This window comes from Phyllobates terribilis, unplaced genomic scaffold (assembly GCF_046119375.1).
Source record: "Phyllobates terribilis strain yellow unplaced genomic scaffold, ASM4611937v1 Scaffold_7__3_contigs__length_470593459, whole genome shotgun sequence".
NCBI classification, from domain to species: Eukaryota; Metazoa; Chordata; class Amphibia; order Anura; family Dendrobatidae; genus Phyllobates; species Phyllobates terribilis.
The window spans coordinates 232,455,749-232,475,501 of record NW_027362767.1 but is presented as its reverse complement, the minus strand read 5'-3'; the positions used below and the strand labels follow the sequence as shown (position 1 = coordinate 232,475,501).

Here is a 19,753-nt window from a genome sequence, read left to right as displayed (position 1 = left end):
GCGCAGACGTCACCGAACAGCTCACCCACAAGGGCGCAGTTTTCACCTCTGCGACTAGGATCATTACGCCCCTGCTGGGAACAGTGAGTGATTTTGCACCCGGGACAATCACTATTGTGCCCCCTATACGCTCAGCTGCTATTGGCGCTACACAACATGAATAAATAAGACTCCTTGTGGCACGTTTTTTAAAATTATATAGGAATCATTTCAAGTCATGTTAAGGGTTAATAAAAGTCCAAAAATTAGTCTTTTTCTATATCAATTCATGCCTTATCCGGGGCTTTGGTCATGGACAAGTAACACACAACAAGATCAGTGTTAGTGTTTTTGATATCATGTGCAAGTTGTGGGAGATTTGTAATGTAATAGAGCCTGGAAAGAAGGAAGGACTGAAAGATTCTTCATGAGTCATCACCCGACTTTATGTCCTGATACAATTTGTCTTCCACAAGGTTTGTGCGTGAGCATGGCCAATGTTACAGATACTTTATCACTAATCCGCTCAGTTCTGTGAAGTCTCATTTATTCAGACATGACCTGGCTGTGAGCAGGAAACAAGCATGGCGTGCACATGGATTGTTCTAGCTGATGTCTTTTCACGCAGAGAGTAAGCTCCTGTGGCCATTTACCCTGCAGTTTAGAGTCTGCACACCCACCGCCTCCTTTTGCAAAAACCTTGTAGAAAAACTGTCCTCATCCCCCAAAACAAGTTTTTGTGCAGCAGTCTAAAAGATCCAGGAGCTGCCCTAATTCTCATAGTCTGTAACTTGCAATCACTTCTCTTTGAAACAGCAGTTCTCTTCATCAGCATTCAGCTAGTACTATAGGTGCTGGAACTTACTTGTCCAGTGACTTGCCTGCCCCGAACTTGCCTCTATGTTGTCTATTGTGAGGTCAGCTGGCACATAGCAAGATGAGATACTAGAGTTAGGGACCATCCTGGTTGGGTACACCTTGTCGTGGTGGGATGGATTTTATGTTTTTTTACTTGTGTTATTTACTTACTGCAGTGTTTCTACGCTTTGTTTTTATTCTATGTTATATCTGTTAATGGCCACAATCTATATGTGTACCTACATATTACACTTAGCGAGGTGAGATACTAGAGTTAGGGACCATCCTGGTTGGGTACACCTTGTCGTGGTGGGATGGATTTTATGTTTTTTTACTTATGTTATTTACTTACCTCAATGTTTCTAGGCTTTGTTTTTATTCTATGTTATATCTGTTAATCGCCACAGTCTATATGTGTACCTACATATTACACTTAGCGAGGTGACATACTAGAGTTAGGGACCATCCTGGTTGGGTACACCTTGTCGTGGTGGGATGGATTTTGTTTTTTTACTTGTGTTATTTATTTACTTACTGCAGTGTTTCTACGCTTTTGTTTATATTCTAGGTCATATAAGATCTGTTAACAGCCACAGGCTATATATGTGTTCCTACATATTACACTCTGCGCGGTGAGATACTAGCATTAGGGACCATCCTGATTGGGTACACCTTGTTGCGGTGGGATGGATTTTATGCTTTTTTGATAAAAAAAGTAAACTAAGTACTCTATGTTTTTTACATTTATTTTCTTACAGCAGTGTTTCTACGCATTGTTTTTATTCTAGTTTATATATGTTAACGGCCACAGTGTATGTGTGTACCTACATAGTACACTTATACTATCAGGTGTGCTGGCCCTTGTTTTTTTGGTTTTGCTAATAGAAGTCAGGGTGGAATATCCTTCAATAAGGTTATCTGAGATTAGAAAGGATCTAAAACAAAAAACACTGCCACTGTTGTCTGCAGGCTGTGTTCGGTACTGCAGCTAATCCCCATTTATTAAACAAGGAGACTACTAGTGCTGTCTACAATTCGGGATTGTGTAAAATTTGGCATGTGAAGTTCAAGGGGTAACATTTCTCCTTGTGGAGAGTGATAAGCCAAGCCTGGCATGTCAGAGTGAGGAGACTTGTAAGCCATGCATGCATGATCCTTTGGGAAATTAAATATGTTAATTGCTTCCAGTAGGTGGCGCTAGAGTTCTAGTCCTCTTCCTCTCTGAAGAGACAGTTTGCTTATGTGAAGTTCAAAAGATTCTTGAATATTATAGATTATTATTATTACCTGACATGGTTACTAGATTCTAGAGAGCCAGGATTTTATTCTGATTCCTGTTTGCAGTCGGGAAGGATTTTTTTTTTCCCTACGGGAAATTGTCTGTTTATAGGGGATAGGATGTTGGACGGGATCAACCTCTGTGCTGGGAAAGTGAGTGCGAAGAACTGCCGATCGGGTGAATCTAGGGAATTCCTATGGATGCATTGCATAATATTATTACATAGTGGTCTGCAGAATTGCAAATGATGGGAGATGTGCTCTTGGCTGGGATGGTGAGAGGTGTTACTCTATGCTCCTCCTTTCCAGCTGAAGAGGCTGGGAGACAGTGAAAGAGAATCAGTCCACTATCAGAAGCTGAGGGAGGCAGCACAAGGAATCTGTCCAAACCATCTGCTCCCAGCCTTGTACACAGCAGCAGCAGCAGCAGCAGCAGCAGCAGGGTGAACTCCAAGCAGCAGCAACAGCAGCAGCAGCAACAGCAGCAGCAGCAGCCATGTGGGGATATATACAGTGTGTGCTCTTCTCTCTCCTGTTCTCCTCACCAGTCACAGCAAACAGCAAGGTAGGAGGATTCACACTTTGCAGATTTTTCCATGATGTTGGTGCCAACTGTATCAGGAAAAGGGAAAGTTTTGGACACCTCCTGTCTGTGGCTTTATCAGTGCTTCCATGATTGATGGTGTCTATGCTGGAGAATAGGAGGAAACACCAGTAGTCTGTCTGGTCCCTTTGAGGTTTTTAGAAATGCCCATATATCACCCCCTCCATGGTTAATGTCCTGTGTCTGATCAGCAGGGCAGGACTTGTATGGCATCCAACCCCAAGCACTTAGGTTTTGACTGATTAAAGCAGATGAATTATACCCAAATCCCCCCCTTGTAATACAGGAGTCTTCATTCCGGCAGCTGTTGTCCTGTGTGACATATCGCCGGGTGGGGGGGATATCTGCTTAGATGGGTGGCAGGTGCGCAAAATGTATAAGAAGGGGGGCACAAACTTATTTTTTCTGTAATTTCGACTTCCTGCATATGTTGTTTCAGATGGGAAGGAATTTGTATCTATGTAATGTAACATTGTGCTCAATATTATATTTTGAATACAAATGTAGCAAAGATGTTTTGCCAGTTAAAACTTTGGCTCCACATCTTGATATAGCTCCGTTCACACTTGGTAATTTCGTCATGTTCGGTGTGTATTTAATATATCATTGTAGACTGGCATATGCTAAAAAAAAATATTTCTTATATTATTTTTACTCATTGTATAAAATAACAAAGTAGACTGCCCACCTCCTTTGAGGGGGACTACTTATTTTTTTCTTTAATTAATTCCATGCATTTTGGGCTACAAATCTTTTTTCTTTTTTTTAATTGGGATCCATTAACAATTTTGCATCATTTTGCCTCTAGTCTACTGCTGGCCTCAGAATGAGTTAACTGAGAATTGGTCAGTGAGCTAATTCTAATGGTTTGACATTAAACTTTAGAACTTTTATATATCTTTTTCTGAGCTCCGCTCAGCTTATTTATGACCACAGGACACATCAACGTTGAATTTGCCGGGATACAAAAGCCTGTAAAAGCAAAACGGTGCAAAATTTTTAAAGAAACCCAATTGCAAAAACGATTTTTAGCCCCAAATACATGCATTTAAAGAAAAAAAAATTGTCTCCAAAGGTGTACAGTAAATGCAGTATATGTTTTTTTTTTTTTTACTATAGGGTCCTATGGACAACACATGCTACTATGTGCCAACATGATTTATATTGTGTTGAAGTTGAAGTTGTATCCTGGGAATTCCTCCAGATGTATGCCTCCTACATAAGGCAATAAGAAATTGTGAACACAGCCTATTGAGATCTTACATGTTTCAATACTCTCTTATCTGATTATCTTACAAAAATGCCCCCAAAAAAGGAGCAAAAATTGTGTTATTATTGCACAGCAACTGTTTGCTATACATCAATGATGGAAAAAAGACCTAAGTGCAATGTTAGCCCCCAAACCTGTTAACACCGAGCTCAGCTCTGCAATATCGGACCATCTTAGCTGTATCTGGTTGATGCCTATGACACGACTGTGATCTAAGATGCGTCCGATACGTTATTGTCACTTATTCTTAGTTTATTGGGGCATATCTCATATCTGTAGAAATGTCCGACCCCTTAGGATCATCAATCGGATGTGATCGATCTAATTTTTAATCTGACAGCACACGGACCCGTGTTATCCAGATGAACGAATATCGTGCACAACTTTCATCTGAGTCTCGGATAAGTCTATGGGTGCGAGAAAAATTATGGAACATCAGAACGGCGTCCGATTTATACGGATAGTTTTCTATTCGAAACCCAGGAAACTGTTTGTGATCGTGTTCATGTTTTACTGTAGTTGCATGAAAACGGATCACACACGGGCGTCACTTGGATGTCACCCATGCGTAAAAAAAGGGGACCAGGGCTGAAAATGAGAAAAAAAATCATCCAAGTCTTCTGGATGAAACTTGCACGACTTTCCTACGCTCGTTTGCAGCCGCCCTTAGAATCAGACAACGGACCGAGTCATATGGGAGATTCCCCACCAGCACTATCTCCTGTCTGACCCTGTAATCGATTGGGCAGGAAATCCTTTTCTTAAAGGATCCAGTTTAAAATTTAGCCATAATCGAATAAATCAAATAAATGATCCGTTCTAAATTGGAATATCGCCCTATAAATCTCATAAAAGTAGTTTTTTTTTCCTGGGGATGTAACTACTCTAAATTGCATCCTAACTGATTAATGTCCGAGCGGGTCCGGTTGGCACGTCCAGGTTATGGTTAGTCCATGTTTGGGCTCTTTATTTATGATCCAAAGTGACCATTGACACATCATTAGCCAAGCATATACCAAAAGCTTTTCCTTTTTGTATCTTTGGGTGGTTGCATTACACCCCCCCCCCTCCCAAAAAAAAGTATCCCGCCTGGAAAATGTGAACTGGATTTGCACCAGCACCTTTACACTGAGACAATTATAGAGAATGGAGCATGGCCAGTAGATGCGGGCGGCATTATACCTGTGCTCTGCACTATTGCGCCATGTCGCTTAGACGCCGTGTTGGTGCAGGCTCCTTCCCGGATAATTTCACATCTCGCTCTCAGGGCTGCACATCAGTCTGCTGAGCCTGAGGACAACGGGCAACTAATGGTTTCTCTCCATTAGATCACCCAAGCTATTCTACATCAACCTATATTTCCCCAGCTATTGTAAAACTACAACTCCCAGCAGACATGTTTATGTAAATAAAGTTAAAGGGGTATTCTGACTGTAAACATTGGTAGAGGTCCCACACTCGGCTGCTTCTGTAAATCCCATCAACTGCTTTCCACTTTGTTGCCCAACTCTCATTCTCCGATTTTGGCCACCCCTTCTACATTTAGGGCATATTCCATTATAGGGATTCACTGTCTCAGGTAGGCATTAGGTAGTGTTCACACAGGCAATACGGTTTGGTCCAAACAGGAGCAGTTTTATTGCTTTCATAAAACTCCAAGGGATTCAAAACCGAAAACAGCCTCTTCTGGGCACAGAGGTATCACAGCAAATAAACAGTTCATTCATCAGGCACTATATTTCGGTGGAGGCTCACCTGAACAGTTTACAGTCCTTTCTCTTGGAGCAAAATTTATACACAGAAGAGGCATGGTCCCACCAGTCTCTGTATCCCCTTCAGCCTGAGCTCCAGCATCTTCCAGCGCCAAACAGAAGTCTTCAACTCTAGGCACAGTTCACACTGAACAGGATGCTGCTTTGTTTCTCTGCAGCTCCAACACACATTCTGCTCAGCTTTCCTAGCTGTCCCATGCCGTCTCCATTCAGAGAGAAACTCTGGCCTGTCTCTTTCTCAGCTACAGCTCACATTTTGGCTGGTCACTCACCAGCTGCACACACAGCTCTGCTCCATCCAGCAGACAGACACACCTAGTGACTACATGTTCTGGTTCTAGTAAAAAGCTAGGCAGGTGCATCTAATCAAATCCTGCAGAAAAAGGTCTTAACCCTGTCCTACCTGGCTCTGCTGCACCATGGACATGTAGTCAGAATACTCGATTAATCACTGCCTAGCGAAAGATTATGCCCATGTCTAATAATTTTGGGTTTATTACCATTTTTAAGAAGCTGTCAGAGAATGGAAATAATAAATACATCTTCTGCGCAAATATCTCACCCGTCCTGACAGTTCGTGTCAGTATATCAATGGGGGGGGGCAAGATATATCTGCTTGGAGTGCAGACTATTTAACTCACGGAGGACTTTCCAGACTGGATCCTGAATTTTCTTTTCGGTAGAGAGCAGGGGCAGATTTTCTGCAACTCGAAATACAGAAGAATGTTACCTTGATCCTTAAAATATTAGGATTTTATGCACTTTTAAATTATTCTATAGTTTGGTTTATTTTGGTTCGAACAGGACTCACATTGTTATATGTACCAGGTTGTGCCGCTACAATATCAGTGTCCTATTATGTGTGCGACCGCTACCTCTGCATCTTCTATATCTACGTGCATGGATATATTCTCCAATCACCACTTCTGCCATTTCATGCACAATGCACCCCACCCACAAAAAGAAATAAATAAAGGGTTATTCCCCTCCATTCTTTATCTGTCGGACAGCCAGAAATATTTCCGACAGTCCCATAGACAATGAATTGAGTGAAGGGTTGAGCATGCGCATCTCTACTCCATTTAGGATGTGGCTTCAGAGCTCCATTCTCGGGGTTCAACAGCCTCATTCTCTGGACATCGAGGAATATTAGACCCCAAGCGTTGGAACATCCAATTTTATTATTTTAACCCAGAGCTGGCCATCAGAGATCAGAAACCTATAACTGGAAAGCCACTATGAGCCCTGTGTCCCCCCGCAGCTCCGGTGCATCAACAATGTCTGCTGTCGTCAACAGGGAACTCGGGGCTCAGAGCAGCTAAATGGAGCTGGTGCAGGAGCAAGTTTACTTATTTTTTTTTATTTAATGTAGAAGTCTGGGGGCAATTAATGGTGGGTTTACATATAATGATTATGTAATTAATATACATGTGGATTTCTCAACTTGTGATAAAAGATATTTGGGCTTTGTGCACGTGTGACATGTGGATCCATGCATGTGGAATAAATAAGTCTTATATTCACTCCACATGTCACATGTGCATGAGGCCCAAATATCTGTTCTCCCGGTGTGATTCTGGAACAGCGTAAGCCTCATTTTGCTCTAAAATTACACTGTAGGATGGTAGAAAAGATTCTTGGAACACTCGGAATGATTAAATGGACACTTGTCTACAAGGGGAACAAATAGGATCGGGCGTAGTGATTGAAAATGCTTGATCCTTTTCTCCTCCCACATCATCTGTCGTAAGCTCCCGTATACGATAGGTGGCCGGCGAGTCCCAATGATATTGGTGTCCTCTGCCAACTTTAAAGGGGTTGCCCAAGCTTACGGTTCAAGTCTCTAGTCACTATATGTGAATCCTCACAGTGCGCACAGCTCGCGATGTCAGGTGCCAGGCGGTCATGTGAAGGCAAGTAAGTGATATGCATACTCCTGGCCACATTCCAACTAGACATGTTCATCCTTGCTCAATTTACTTGCATTGAGCGAGGTTGCACCCGTCTAGTCTGCATGTGACTGCATTTATGCAAATGGCATCCCGCCAGCTCCCACCACCGGAGAATCCTGACAACGCACACTGTTCGCTATAAGGATTCATAAGTCTCCAGTCACATAGAGTGACTGCAGACTTGTAGATTTAGGCCATCACCTCCATTAATTGATGGGGGCCTTTAGTCTATTGCATTATTCCAATGAAACTTTCAAAAATTGCTAACCCCTCAAGTGCTGTGTTATTTTTCTTTTTTGAACTGTGTCCAGGATATGACATCTTCCTCCATCACAAAATTCCCGGCTTCTGTTGAATCTGGGATCCATTCCTGCATGGAGGGGGGGGGTGTAGGAATCCATTCGATGTGGACAGCTGCTTCACACAATTCTTGTTTTTAAGTGGACATTTAACCCACTCAGTTCTAGGACTGATTACATAACAGAGAAGCAAGTTCCCAGGACTGCAGGACTGGCCATTTATTTAGGATAATTGTCTGATCCAGCTGGTTATGGTGACATCTTCCTATCTATCTGATATTAGATATTTGAGATTTCAGCATGTGAGATTTTTTGTCCCCCATGTGACATAAGTGGTGGCAGAGGTGTCAGGCATGCCGCAAATGTCACTGCATATGAGCCAGCTACACGCGATCATGTAGCTGCCGAAGTGGGGACTCTGCAGAGACTTTTTTTTACCATCTCTGCCTTCTCAAATGCTGTATACACAGTGCTAAAGAAGTGCTGTGTATGCAGTAATAGGAGGCTCTGATGGAGCTTCCCTGTCCATATACAACAGTCTTGTGATCGCTGTGTATAGGGAGGAAGACCTAGCTGCTAGGTCATAGGAGACCCAGACAGCTCCACTATGCAGGAAGGAGGCTGCATTTCCCCTGTAACTGGGGCTAATATACCAGCCCAAGTGACAATGGAAATAAGATGAAGAAAAACATATTTCAATATTAAAATATCCCCCAAAGGTGATTTATGACATTATGTGGGCACAGTGTGTAAGATAAGTAAGAAACAAAGAAATAAAATCTAACAGTTAAAAAAAAATGCCACTGTCATTCCAAATTGCCGTTACTAGCCCCGCTATCATAAAAAAAGAACAATTTTACAATATGTAAAAATATTTGTTACAGAATGAGGAACACATTTTTAAATGTATTTTAGTGGTCCTCTGTGGTCATTAAAAGTATAAAAAAAATGATAAAAACAAACACTTCTGTTATTTTCAACCGATATCAGCAAAAAAAAAAAAGAGAGTGAGAGAATATGACAAGGACAGAGAAATGGAGTCCCAGGTATCAAGAAAATAAGATGGAAAAATGACTTGAATATTCGAAAGAGAAAAAAAATGTTCTACCTCTTTAAAATGCTTGTATGAAAAAAAAGACGAAAATGTGCCTGGTCAGGAATGGGGGGGGGGGGGGTAAATGGTCTTGTTAATAATTGTAATGGATCCATGAAAAACATATGGCATAGGGATGATAATCCTTATGAGATCGTTTTTTTACACACCCATTGACTTATAATGTGTGAGTCTGATTCAGAATACCGATCAAATTAGTGGATGCAGCCATTTTTTTTTGAACGCAGACATCGGTTCGGGTGCCAGAATGTTGATGTGAACTGCCACATTGAGTTGTATTGGTCTTTGTGCTGTTCATATAATAACCATTTTGCATACGGACAACGCACGAACATTTGATATGTGTGAACGAGCCCTTATGAGGTGTAGAGAAGCTTGGCACCAGGGCATCTTCTTTAGCTGTAGTTATCTTTTGGATAAGCTATCTGTTATGCTAGTGTAGCAACTCACTTGGGACAATAGGCCAAGCTAAGAAGCTGCAGCTGACCCTGCCGGTTGCTGTACAGGCTAGAGATCCTGACCCCGCATTCCCTAGTGGTCCCTGTGTGAGCAGAGATAGCCCTAACCACAGACTAGAAGATAGCAACTCAGACCTATGCTGCCTGAACGACCGTCGAGCGCTTCACGTTCCTCCTAAAGAACCGGAAGGCAGAGCAGAGTGTGAATTACCTACAGAAGGAAAGTGTGCTGAAATAGGAAAAGATCCCAGAGTGAGTAAAACAAACCACAAAGTACAAAATAAAGGATAAAGTAGGTACTGTTAGATAATAAGCTTCCTTCTTCCTAAAAAGGAACAGAAGATATGTGCAGGATAAAGTACAGAAACAGCAAAGAGAAAAACCTTAGCTTGTCCAGCGTCCAATTAGCGCTGGCGTCACTATTTCTGCCTTCGGACAAATGGAACATGAAGAGGAAGTCTGGGCTACAGCTGATCCCGGAGTTTCTCTTCATGTTCAGTTTGTCCGAAGGCAGAGATAGTGACGCCAGCGCTAATTGGGAACCGGGCGTCACGTGTCATTCCACCGCATCACAGCACCGGGACCGAGAATGCCGACACCCAGGGGTGGATTAAGAGTAGCAAGGGCCCCGGGCAGTTAAGAAGGCGCGGACCCCCCCCCACACAAACCTGACGTATCACGTGACATGTCACATGATCCCCTGTGATAGATCATGTGATAGTTCACGTGAAATTCATTTAGCACAATATTAATTATAATATATATTTTTAGGCTGTGTGCCCACTATGCGTGTTTTAAGCGTTTCCGCAGCGGCAATTCCTCTGCAGAAACGCTTAAAAAACGCTTGGTAGAAGGCCTGCCATGTTCCCCAATGATAATCCGCATGTGCTGTGCACATGCTGCGGAAATTTCCGCTGCGGATTATCATTGCGGAAAAATCCGCAGCACTACCAATTATTTTGCGGAAGCGCGGCCGCCATTTACTTGCATTGGAACGCATGGAATCCGCATCACTGCATCTGTACATGCAGAATCCATGCGTTTCAATGTGCGGATGGTACCCGGGTGTGGAGGACAGGAGACTCTCCTCCGGACCCGGGTACCATAGAACCTGTAAAAAAAGAATAAAATAAAAAATAAATATTATACTTACCTTCTGATGGCCCCCGGTGTCTTTATCCGATGCGTCCTGGCTTGCCGGCAGCTCGCGATGGTCTGAAAAGGACCTGCCGTGACGTCATTTAGTCATGTGATGGGTCACGCGACCGCTGACATTGGCAGGCCATCAGAAGGTAATTATATATTTATTTTTTACCATTCTTTTACGGTCACACTGTATAAATCTATGCCGGTTGCATGGATTTATATAGTGTGACCAAGTTGTCAAGCACTTTCCAAGTGATGCTAAAATTGCTTGGAAAGCGCTTGTCAACCCGCATGCGGAAATGCATGTGAAAAAAGGATTTAAAAATGCCATTTGGCTTTTACAGGCTTGTTGTTTCCTGGCACATTCAACTTAGATGTGGCTTGTAGTCATAAATCAGCTGAGAGGAGCTCAGGAAAAAGATGGATAAGAATTGCAAACTCTCCTGTAACTGGATTCTCAGTTAACTCATTCTGCAGCAAGCAATAGACAGTGCAACGTAGAGGCTAAAAGAGGCAAAAGGTGCAAAATTTTTAGGGAAGTCCAATTTCAGAAATCACTTTAAGCACCATATATATGAATTTAACTAAAAACAGAACATTGTTCCCAAAGATGGGCAATTATTAACTACTTCCAGACCATACATAGGATTTAAACATCCGGCGGTCTTCAAAGTATGGCAGCTACACGTGATCATGCAGCTGCAGGAGTATGGAGATGGCTGTCAGACACAGCCAGACTCCACATAGCAAAGGCAGAGAAGGTTTATTGTCGTCTCTGCCTTCTTGATCACAATATGCACAGCGCTGAAGAATCTGTACTGTATAGAAGTGTATATTATAATAGGATGTGCTGACGGCGCTTCCTTCTCCTGACCCAGCGGTCTTGTGATTGCTGGGTGTAAGGAGGCAGCAGTAGCTTCCGAGGAGCCAGAAGGCTTCACTTCCACTGTAACTGGGGCTAATATACCAGTCCTAGTTACAGGGGAAATAAAAAAAGAATAATTATTGAAATGCCCCCAAAGGTCTTGACTAAAATCTATACAAAGTTTTTTTTTTTTCACATGCCTCAATTTTATTTATAACAACACAAGTAACATTTTTGTGATATTCTACCGTGGAAGGATAATTAGTGAAGAAAGGCTGCAGATGCCACACTTCAGACCGACCGTACACAGGAAATTCTGATCGTAAACTACAAACGCGTTAGTCCCCCATTAATCTGCTTTAAAAGCTTTGGCTTGCTGAAAGTGGTTTTGCCAAGTGCTGTTACAACATATTAGAAGACGTTTCATGTTAATGGCCCTTTCCCCTTAGGTTATACTAAATCACAAGAAACTTATCATTACTTAGAGTGTATTCCCATAATGAAGAACTTGTGTGACTTGCCGCGTGCACTTGGCAGTGGTATAATTGAGTAAAATGTACTTTGTAGCAAATGTGCTTGGGCTATGTTCCCACGAAGAGTATTTGGTGAGTTTTTGATGTTTCAGTTTTTTTGCACCATTTCTGCACCTATGTTTTTCGACACGTTTATATTGCGCTTTTGTTGCAGCATTTTTGTCTTAAATAATACGCAGCATCAAAAACTCATCGTGGGCGCTCCCTTAGAGATTTTTCAAGCTCAGGGTAAATTTCTGCAGTCATTCTCTGTGACTGCACATTTTCCGAATCGTGACAGTGTGCAATGTGCACCCTGTCAGAATCTCTCTATTTTCAGTGCAAGTAGGTGGTTATGTATGTAACCATAAGTATGTATAATCATGTGCCGACTAGCTAATCATCTGCTTCTCACACCCATTTGAGCTAGAAACAGAGTGGAATCCTGACAGTGTGCACATTGCAACCTGTCATGATCCAGCAATCTGCAGTCACATAGAGTGACTGCAGAAATTTATATTGATCTGAAAAAAACTCCTTTAAGGTGAGTATTTGGTGATTTTTTCTGCACCATTTCTGTCCCCATTAAGATAAAAATAAAAATTATAGGTTACTAGCATTTTTTTCGAAAATCTACAACAACAAAAAATAACCAAATATTGTGGAAACTTAGCCTAATGAAACATGGATTAAAATGCAATTGCACCCGCTAGAAGGGGCTGATCATTACGGTAGGATAAACCATGCCACCTAAGCCAATGAGCATTAAGTTCCTCCTCGCCCTATTGTGAGCTCCATTGGGTAGACATCAAGGCCACCAGAACTGACACCATTATGCCCAAACTAAGGCCTCATTCACACAGTCGTTTTTTTTTTGCAGGGATGAGAAAAATCGGACTGTTTTTCATCAGTGTTCTGGATCTGATTTTCATCCATTTTTGGTCCATAAGTTCTTTTTTATCATCAGAGTGGCCTTCGGTTTTCTAATTCACAAGAAAAAAGAAAGTTTCCCCGTTTTGATGCATGAAACAGTAAATCATGAAGCACACGCGATGACACGTGAGCGGTGTCTGTCATCTGGCCATTTTTTTCACGGGCACATTGATTAGTTTGGGTTATTTAGATCTACAAGTGCGGTTTCGATTTTTTTTTCAGGGACCTGTGACATGCAGAAGTAGTGCTGTTGCAGAGTGTGACATGCAGAAGTAGTGCTGTTGCAGAGTGTGACATGCAAAAGTAGTGCTGTTGCTTCCAAAACATCCAGCAACTTTTACAAATAACACAAGCACAGGAGACAGGAAGTGTTGTGCTTCAGAGTCACTCAGCAACTAGAGGGGTTAACACAGTCACAGGAGGCAGGGAGTGTTTTAGCAGAGCCCCAGGGGGATTGTGGGGAACTTGTTATTGTAGTTTGTCCGGAGCCTAAGAGAAAGGTGGAGTGTTACCTGGATCTAACAGAAGGCAACTGAACAGGATTCAGATCAGGAGAGAAACTAAACACAGGTCAGATAAACTCCCTAAACTAACAGTGCAGAGTATTATTGGGCAGGAAGATAAGGACTGGAAGTAATTGTGTCACAGGGATCATCTCCCTCATCAAACCCTCCCCCCCCTCCATCTCCATGCAGGATAAAGAATGCTGTGTACTATTGTGTCCTTGTGAAGGAAAAGCCTGTGTTTGTGTATGCATAGAAGTGTGCTGCTAAGAGATCTAACCTATGCTGAATTGTGCTACTGAAGAGACTGTAATACTGTGCCTTGTGAAGAAACTACTGTACTGTTATTGGAGCCGGTTGCTCAAGAAGCTCAGACTGTGCTGTAATGAAGATTGTTGCTGTAATATCCTTGAATTGCACTGGCCTTGCTTCAGATTAAATTCCACTGTTAAACTGTTAAAAAAGACTCTTGTCAGATGTGTCTGGTCAGCAATTGAATCTATGGTGTGCCTGAGAGAAACTGCAACCTATGGTCGCCCCAGGATTCCAAAGAATTCATGAAACCCGTCTCGCCCTATCTGAACCCAGCGGCGTGCGTATAACTGACCCATAGACTTGAATTGCCAATTTTGATCCGACACGCGAATAAAAATCGGACATGTGCACAGCCCCATAGAATATCATCAGCATGAATGCTATCTGTGAAAACCACAGATAGCACTCGTCTGAGAATATCGTTCATGTGCACGAGCCCAAACCGTCAATGTTCTGGACATGGAAAACTGGATTAGAAAGTAGCTTAAAATTGCTTTCAACAGTCCCCATTACATGAGATCCAACAAATGCCAACTGTAGGAAGGAAGAGATCAGTGCGCGGCACGTTAGAGGGCTCACATGATGCATCAATGGACAAGCAAGAAGCTCCTACAAGGTTATTAGGTTAATTAACCCAGCGCTGCTAACGAGCCAACAGGGATTACCGAAGTGAGTGTTGTCACCACATATCTCACATATCTTGTGTGGTCTCTTAATCCGTCTCCTATTAGAACTTTTAAAGGTTGTTTAGTGGATACAGCGATATCCTTTAGTTGTATGTTGAGTGATGTTGTGGTATTTATTTTTTAATTTTCTAATGAAAAATTGTCCTCTTTTGATGACATATTCATTTACAAAGCTTCTTCAACATCTGCACAAAAATCAGCTGGGAGAAATATGTATCTTGAATGCTTAGGCTTTTTACTGAGTTTTTGGAGCAGAAAGTGAGCAGGAATTCAAAGTTTTGTGCTACTGTATCATGGAAGTCCCCTATATTTTCGTTAACAGAAGACAGACCTGAGTGGAGACTTTTTTTGTGAATGGAGTTGAAGCTTTTATTGGGAATATTTTTGGATCACATTTATCCGGCGCTCTACACTTATATCGGGGTTTCCATCTAAATCTCCGAGTGACTTAATTCAGATGAAACCCCCGAGGGATCCATTCACTATAATGAGGAAGCAGAGTTACTCTGGAATCCGTCTGGCCTCTGTTCAGCAGTGTCATTTTTATCAGAGGTGGCCAATCGCGCTTTTATGCACGCCTAAAAAGACGGACACTGACGGATCATAGGTCAGACGACGTCCACGGTGTCTCCATCTGCCTCATTATATAAAGAATCTTCCGCCGGGGGTTCTGTCTGAATCATGTATTTCAGAGATTTACATGGAAACCCCGATGTAAGCGCACAGTGTAGAGTGCAGGATAAATGTGAGCCGAGCCTTACTGCAATCTTTGGAGGCAGAAGGAACAAATCAGTAGCAGGTGAAGATTTGGTTTTATTTATTTATTTTTTACGCCGTTCCTCGTGTGGTATAAGTGATTAGACAATTTTATTCTTTGGGTCGGTGTGATTAAAGCGATACCAGATTTATATCTGGTTTTTATATTTGGCTGCGGTCACACACTAAAAGACGCTTTTCTTTGCAAAGACTAGTTTTTGCATCGCCATATTTTGAGAGCTATAATTTTTCCATATTTCGGCCGACCGAGTCATATGATGGCTTGTTTTTTACAGGACGAGTTGACATTTTTATTGGTACCATTTTTTGGCACATGACATTTTTTGATCGATTTTTGGAAGACAGAATAAACAAAGACCAGTAATTCAGGAATTGTTTTTTTTTTTAATGGCAAAATTGATAAGGCAGCTTTATTATTCGGGTCAGTATGATTGCGCTGTAAGCCATAATCATCAACATTAACAGAAATAAACACTTGAAATAGATCCCTCTGTTTGTAACGACTCTATATAATATAGGAGTTTCACTTTTTGTATTGAAGAACTGAAATAAATTAACTTTTTGATGATATTCTAACTTAGTGAGATGCACCTGTATATAAAAATCAGGGGCATCTCTCATTATTTATTTACTTTGTATGCAGTGGTAAAAGTTGCTGTTGACTGATTTTGGCTGCAGTATTGTTGTACTGAATCTGAGAAATAGAATTAGGCTATGTGCCAATGATCTGGAATAATAGAGTTTTGGACGCAGCGTATTTTCGCTGCGTCCAAAACGCTGCATTGTACAGTACAAGCATAGTAGATGGGATTAATAGAAATCCGAAGCCCACTGTGCTTCTTTTTAATGCTGCGTAAACTCACCTGCTTTGCGGGTTTCCAAGCCGCATCATGTCAATTTCTCTTGCAGGAACTCTCTGTCTTCTGTGCGGAATTTCCTCATAAATGCATCTAAACATAAATAATTTTAAAAAATGACGTGGGGTCCCCGTTTTGTTTGATAACCACCCAAGGTAAGCAGACAGCTGTGGGCTGATATTATCCGGCTGGGAAGGTCCCTGGTTATTGTGCCCTTCCCAGCATAAAAATACCAGCAGGCAGCCACCCTAGAATTGGCGCATCACATTAGATGCGTCAATTCTGGCGCTTTGCCCGGCTCTTCCCAATTGCCCTGGTAATATCAGCCCACGGCTGTCTGCTTTACCTGTGCTGGTTATCAAAAATAGGGGGGACCCCACGTCGGTTTTTTTAAATTATTTATTTATTTATTAGGTTAATACAAGTACATTAAAAGACACTAATTATATATCTCATGGATATCTATCTATCTAAAAACACATGCGGCAAAAACACAAGGAAAAAAGCAAGTGAGCTGAGGTGCGGGATTCATGCGGAAATTCAGTTGCGTGAAAGCCTGACAAACACTGATCGTGGGAACGTACCCTCATAACTTCCTCAAAATACTCAGTGACTTAGCCCCCAAATATTTCCAATAAGAGATGACTTTGTCTTTATGAACCCTTCTAATTACAAAAAGGATGAGAAGTGTCCCGTATTCTGTGTAGTGCCCAGAGGAATAACAGAGGGGATTGCAGACATTTTTTCAGTAATAATACACATAGAACATACTGTAGTTTCTCAGCCTGTGTCAGCTGTTCCTGCCATGTTATTGTAGAAGGTTTTACTGCTTTCGCCCACCCATAAGAGGCGGGACAGCGATTAAATGTTCCCGTTGAATTCTCCTGGGTGTAGGTGGTTTCTCTGCTGCCTACGTAAGGGGGTTTCGTTATTAGACACGGTTACAGGGGTCAGATGACATAAGCATTTCGTGTGCTGGGCATTTGCAGTTTAGCTGCAAAGAAAAAAAAAAGAAATTTGTGCACATGAACGTGGTGAAATAAGAAGTATTGCTCTGAAGACCTGATAAATATGACAGCACACTTTTACAAGACCATATGCCAGTATGTAATTCCATGTAACATTTTTGTAATGTTTCTAGAGTACCAATTTCTGAGTTGTTTTAAGAGGTCACATAATCCCGACAGGTCTTTTATACTCAAGGTCGATTCTACATGTCAAGGTCGGACTGGCCCACCGGGGGGGCAGGTAAATTCCCCGGTGGGCCCCTCTAAAGGAGTGCTGAATCACTTGATTCAATATTTTTAGAAAAAAAAGCATCATCTAATAATTAAATTAAATTAACTACACAGTTTATTATTATATAGAAGCAGATAGCAGAACAGTGGGCCCCTAGATTCAATGTTATTGATGGGCCTTTGCCACTCCAACCCGACACTGAGCCTAACCTACCAAGAAAAAGGTATAACCTATTCCCTTTATTTAGCTTTTTTTTTCAGCTAAGGAGATTTTAAGCTGAAGCAGATCCACCTCAAAATCCAAAATCAAAAACCAATGTTCACATGGAGTTTTTTTTTAATGTGGATTTTGAAGTGTATCAGCTTCAAAATTCATATAAAAAAAGAGTATTTGAAGTGTTTTTTTAGGTTTGAATTTTGAAGTCGATCTGGTTCAAATTCCAGGTAAAAAAACCTCTGTGTGAACATACCCTTAAGACCTCCATACACATTAGACTAATGTTGGCCAAACCTGACAATATCAACAGGTTCAGCCAACAGTTGATGTGTATAGGGGCCTCCCCACTGTCCATCGAAAGGGATGTCGGGGGACTGAAGGATACGCTCTATCATATTTATGACTGCCCTTCCTTCTCTAAGAGATAAGCTTCCGCCAGAGATGACTGGCAGCTGCTCTTTCACAGATATCACAGAAGTGTTAGACAGAACAAGTGCTTCTGTGTATGGGATTCGGGGGAGAGAGATGTCTGCCAGTTGCTACCTACAGTGTATCCCAGGCCTTAATGCTTTTTGATGTGGATTTTGAAGCAAATCTGCCTCAAAATCTGTGTTAAAAACTCTGTGTGAACAATCCCCTAAGAGTATGTTCACACTGAGGTTTTTTTCATGTGGATTTTGACACAGATCCACTCCAAAAACCAAATCATAGAGTACTGAAAGAGTATTTGAAGCTGATTTTTGGCGTGGATTCACTTCGAAATCCACCTAAAAAACCTTATGTGTGTAATACCTTATGGGTATGTTCACAAGTTTCAAAATCCACATAAAAATTTGCGTTAAACACTCTCTGAATACTCTTCCTATTCATTTCAATGGAAAATCCACTCTGCAGTTCATATGGCGAGTTTTTGGAGCATTTTTTTCCGAAAAGGTTTTGAAAACCTCACCGCAGAACAAAAGAAGTAACCAGTGGATTCTGCTCCAAACTTGACACTATGAAGTCAAGAGGCTATGTAAGGGTATGTGCACACATTAAGTATTTGTAGCAGTCATTTCTGCATCTTTTGGCAGGAAAAATTGCTGCGTAAAATACACCCATTTTTGTTGTATTTTTTACATGCACTTTTGGTGCAGATTTTCCCCCACTCATAAGTGTGGGTGAAATCTGCAACAAAATTGCTGAAAAAAATTGACATGATGCAGATTTAAATTTGCCGTAAATCTGCAAGGAAAAAATAAGTAACGTGTGCTTGAGGCTTCAGGAATCTCAATCACTTTGCTGCACTAGAAAATCCTTCAGTTTATGTGACAAAGCTGCGCAGAAAAAAACGTGACAAAACTGCAACGTGTGCACAGACCCTAACTCTGAAAGCTTGAAAAACCTCTTCTGGAAAAAAAAAAATATATAGCTCCAATGACAAAAAAAATGCAGCGTTTCCTGAAGTGGATTCTTTTAGAAGAACTCATGTTTTCCTGCCTCGAAAATACTCGTGTGAACATACACGCTGCTGAATATGTTCACTGTACATATTTTAATTAGGAAGCTTCCTCTTCTCCCTGGTTGGGGCCTGACCCATCCATCCAATGCCTGGTTCCACAGGCTGCTCTGCAACTTCCTAGTAAGCTGTGAACTAGTGGCGTACGGTCGGTTGGCAGGACCGGGGCAAGACAAGTATTTTGAGCCCCTCTCCAACTCCCAACGTTAGAGCTCCCGGGACCCCTTCCACCAGTCCTGTATTAAACTCCTTATTCCCCAAGCAAATACCATGTATTGTAATTTGAGGAAAATACTGTTAAAATTATAGTTTGCTTTTTGATCCTTTTTTTTTCTTTTTACTGAAATTCAACATAAAATGTTAAAAAAAAGTTTACATTGTAATTTTTTTATGTTTTATTTCTTTATTACAATTTTTATGTAACTATTTTACTGCAACAACCCTAACCCCATCCTTTACCCTAACCCTGGCCCTAAGTCTAACCATAAAACTAGCCCTATTCATAACCCTAAACCTAAGCATAGTCCCCAACTCTAGTTAGGGTAAGAAAAGTGTAAAATCATTCAAGTGCAAGAATAATTAACATTCATTCATTAGCTGCTAGTCTTCTGCAGCAGTGAAG

At 41.5% G+C, this 19,753-nt stretch overlaps 1 protein-coding gene across 1 annotated transcript in view; it reads left to right on the top strand.

Moving 5' to 3' along the window:
* The first annotated feature begins 2,427 nt into the window (after positions 1-2,427).
* Positions 2,428-19,753, top strand: part of OLFML2A (olfactomedin like 2A) — a 97,185-nt gene continuing 79,859 nt past the window's right edge. The window contains exon 1 of the mRNA XM_073639815.1: positions 2,428-2,680. Within this exon, the coding sequence (XP_073495916.1) occupies positions 2,612-2,680 (69 nt within the window). The 5' untranslated portion in view covers positions 2,428-2,611. The remainder of the gene's footprint in view (positions 2,681-19,753) is intronic.